A 3,579-nucleotide genomic window follows, 5' to 3' on the forward strand; every position below is an offset into this window, starting at 1 on the left:
AACATACGCGAACACGTGCGTTTGTGGGACAACACGTGTGTTTGTGAGACGCACGCGTATCCCTAGCGCTGTTCTGATTAGTCAGTTGATAAGTTTGATTGACTACATGCCGTTCCGATAGTAAACAATGTATTCGTGTAAAATTAACACTGGTGGCGCTGTACACATTACGTCATTTCTATTTTAACTTTACGACCGCGATCATGCATATCAATACTTTCAGCGAACCAGAATCCATGATGGTTTTACCGGCAAAAATAGGGTCTTGGCTGCGCTTATCATCATCGATGCATCATCCAAATCCAAAATGTCGGACTTGTTTGTCAAATGTAAAACGTGTATTTGAGTATTTTGAAAATTTTGTTGAAAAAAATAAATAAAGTTAAGAATTTTAACACTGAAATAAAGCTATAGAATTTTATTTTTCAAAAAATGTTAGTATGTATTACCCCATTTTTAAGATTTAATTTGAGCACTAGAGATCTGCTCAGAGTGCACCAGAGAGCATCTAGGCCTAAAAATTTCCGGGGCCCTACGGGGGCCCTCGACCCACGTCTAAATTGTTTCGTTCCTGTGCAAATCTCCATCCACAGCCAAACTCAAACTTGGCATGTATGTAAAAGTCCCTAATATACATATCATGTCGACATGGCGAGATAGATTATCTTGATATGTAGACATACTAAAAATGTTTTGTTGTCATGACGAGATAGGTTATCTTGACAAGTCGACATAATAAAAGTTGTATGTTATCATGGTGAGATAAATTATCTTGACAAGTCGACATAGTAAAAATGTTATGTTGTCATGGCGAGATAGATTATCTTGACAAGTCGACATAATAGATATTGTATGTTGTCATGGCGAGATAGATTATCTTGACAAGTCGACATAATATAAATTGTATGTTGTCATGGCAAGATAGGTTATCTTGACAAGTCGACATAATAAAAATTGTATGTTGTCATGGCGAGAGATTATCTTGACAAGTCAACATAATATAAGTTGTATGTTGTCATGGCAAGATAGATTATCTTGACAAGTCGACATAGTAAAAATTGTATGTTGTCATGGCGAAATAGATTATCTTGACAAGTCGACATAGTAAAAATTGTATGTTGTCATATTCTTCTCCTTCTTCTTATTATTTTCATTTGTTGCCTAGGAGTTGTCAAATTAAATAATAAAAATAAATTGCAGCAGAAAAATTAGACATTCAGATGTAAGTAGAATTTATTATAGGTAATTGAATAAGATAAAGGTAAGTATAATATATTATGAATCTGTGAGTAAAAGTATTAATAATTGCAATTATAACAATAATATTTTATTACTTTTTGCCTTTTTTTCAATTTGTAAATTTTACCACAGTGTTTTTCTTTCCAACAAATCAATATAAAAATTAATCAATTATTTTTCTTTTCATGCCTTGGAATAGTTCGGTTGATAGATGGCACGTAATAAGTGCTGTTTTATTATTGTTATTATTATTATTATTAATAAGTAGAACATATTGCAAACAGTACATACAATTCCTTTTATCTTGTTCAGTAATCGCTTTGCTTGCAAACCGTCATGAGCACCTTAATTGTGAGGCCTTGTAATACTTGTTTTGTGTTTCTAAAGAATGATGCATGTACCCTGCAATCAGTCTTCAATTTTTCTCAATGTTGCTTTGACGCCAGGACTGTATAATAAGAAATCCTAATTCTATAATCACATATATAAGGAACAAAAAAATAGAGTGAGAAAAACCAAAAAGCGAACTTAATCAACTGTCAAGTGGATTTCCCCAGTAGTTAAAGTTCATAAGTCATTAATTTCTTATATAATAGCAACTTTAATATGTGATTTATAAATAATGAAACCAATTTTGGAAAAAGGTAAAAGGAGGTACCAGGCTGCCGCTTAAAAAGTGTCACTAATAGTCCGCTTTAAAAAGAGAATGGATCGATCATGATATAAATAGAGCACATTTATGTATGTTTTTAATCCAAGAGAAAGAATTAATCACAGGTTGAAATGGGTCTTACCATGGTGGCAAGTTGTTTTGCGAAAATGTGTACAATTAATACTTTTTCCTAGCCGCACACCTAGATGGTGCCATAACCTAGTGAGGTCCTGGCATGGTCTGACTTCGCCATCATTTTGACAAACAAAGAATGCTGTACCATCTGGTTCAGGCTGGTTGTGAACTATGTTTTTATACATAGTCATCATTTCTACCAAGTCCTTTTCTAGGATTAGTAACGCAGGCCCTTGGGTTGCTGTCTTGTGGTTTCTGATCTAATTATAAAAAAAAAACAAAAAAAACTTATTAATCTTATTAATAATATTTAAAAAAATATACAAAAATCTGCTTCAAGCATTGCATTCAGGGGCGGATCAGTGGTTGGGCAGGTCGATTTTATATATGATATTCTTCATGTTTTGTTACTTACGGTCACACACCATTTACTTTGAAATTCCTGGGTCGTCATGTTCGTAATGACGCCTGACTTGCAGGCATTGCGAATGCCTGCAGGTATTGCATTGAATTATTAGTGAAATAATGTAGCTGCGGAAGAACACAGTTTCTTCGTTAGGACTTCGCTAAGTCCTACATCATTTCTTAGCTTTTCTGGAAAAAAAAAATGTTATTTATTGATTTGTTTTTATGTGAAACTAGGCATTTAAGAAAATTAGTTCATTCCAATTGGGTGTGTACTACTGTACACCCAGGAATTTTTTATAGCTGTTGTTACATGATGACAGCTCCTGCTACAACATTAGTAGATCACTTAAACGTCTGTTTGTCTAATCATCAATCCATCTTCTGAACCCATATATCTCATATCAAAAACAGTTTTATGGGGCAAAATCCAATTACTGTTTTATACATTCTAAATCAACTTTGTATGTAAAATGTTGGAAATGAGTAGCTCCATAAAATCTAAATTTAATGTATACCAAATTGTTTTTGTTTAGACCTTTTCCCAAACCTGGGAATAAATTATGTTGAATTACAATAGAGTGGGTAAAGAGTTCTTGTTCCTCATGCAAATATAAAACTAATAGGGATAATAACATAAGATATATACAATCATATTAAACATTTGATGTCAGGAAAACTCAGGTATCAGATTTCTGATGTGTTTTCTAGTTTTGGAAAATATTTAACTTTAACTAGTTTTTTGAATTTTTTATTCTTATTTTCCGAACAACAGGAATGGACCCCTCTCATACATTTTCCACTCAATTTCTCCACCCTTGTCAAAGCCATCAAGTCAGGCTTTGTCCTCCCCTACTCCTTCAATTTAATATCAATATTACCTTTTATTGCATTTGCCATCGTTGTTGCTGTGTGAATTCGTTCTCTTCAATACCTGTGATAATTTCATCTAAAAAGGATTATGCAATAAACTGTTAATAAATACTTGTAGCTAATAAATGTTGTAATTACACAGAATTTTCATGGGAAAAATATTCTGAATGAAATTGCAAGAACACCTGTCTCTTATACACATCTAGATGTGTATAAGAGACAGATAGAAAACGTGTCTGACGCAGATTTGTCGTTTGGAATAATTTGTCAATCGC

The 3,579-nt window shown here is 33.0% G+C and overlaps 1 protein-coding gene across 3 annotated transcripts in view; it reads right to left on the reverse strand.

Moving 5' to 3' along the window:
* Window positions 1-3,248, reverse strand: part of LOC117100897 — an 18,896-nt gene extending 15,648 nt beyond the window's left edge. The window contains exons 1-3 of one of the 3 annotated variants that reach the window (XM_033240729.1): window positions 2,442-3,248; window positions 2,034-2,286; window positions 1,209-1,687 (exon numbers count right to left, since the gene is read on the reverse strand). In XM_033240729.1, coding sequence (XP_033096620.1) covers window positions 1,665-1,687; window positions 2,034-2,286; window positions 2,442-2,480 — 315 coding nt within the window. In that variant the 5' untranslated portion in view covers window positions 2,481-3,248 and the 3' untranslated portion in view covers window positions 1,209-1,664. Of the gene's footprint in view, window positions 1-1,208; window positions 2,287-2,441 lie in introns of those variants that run through there. The other 2 variants (XM_033240728.1, XR_004444187.1) reach the window with 2 other exon arrangements.
* Between the last annotated feature and the right edge of the window lie 331 nt (window positions 3,249-3,579).

Source organism: Anneissia japonica, unplaced genomic scaffold (genome assembly GCF_011630105.1).
Source record: "Anneissia japonica isolate Jap-2015-1 unplaced genomic scaffold, ASM1163010v1 scaffold287858_len863314_cov180, whole genome shotgun sequence".
In the NCBI taxonomy this organism is placed as follows: domain Eukaryota; kingdom Metazoa; phylum Echinodermata; class Crinoidea; order Comatulida; family Comatulidae; genus Anneissia; species Anneissia japonica.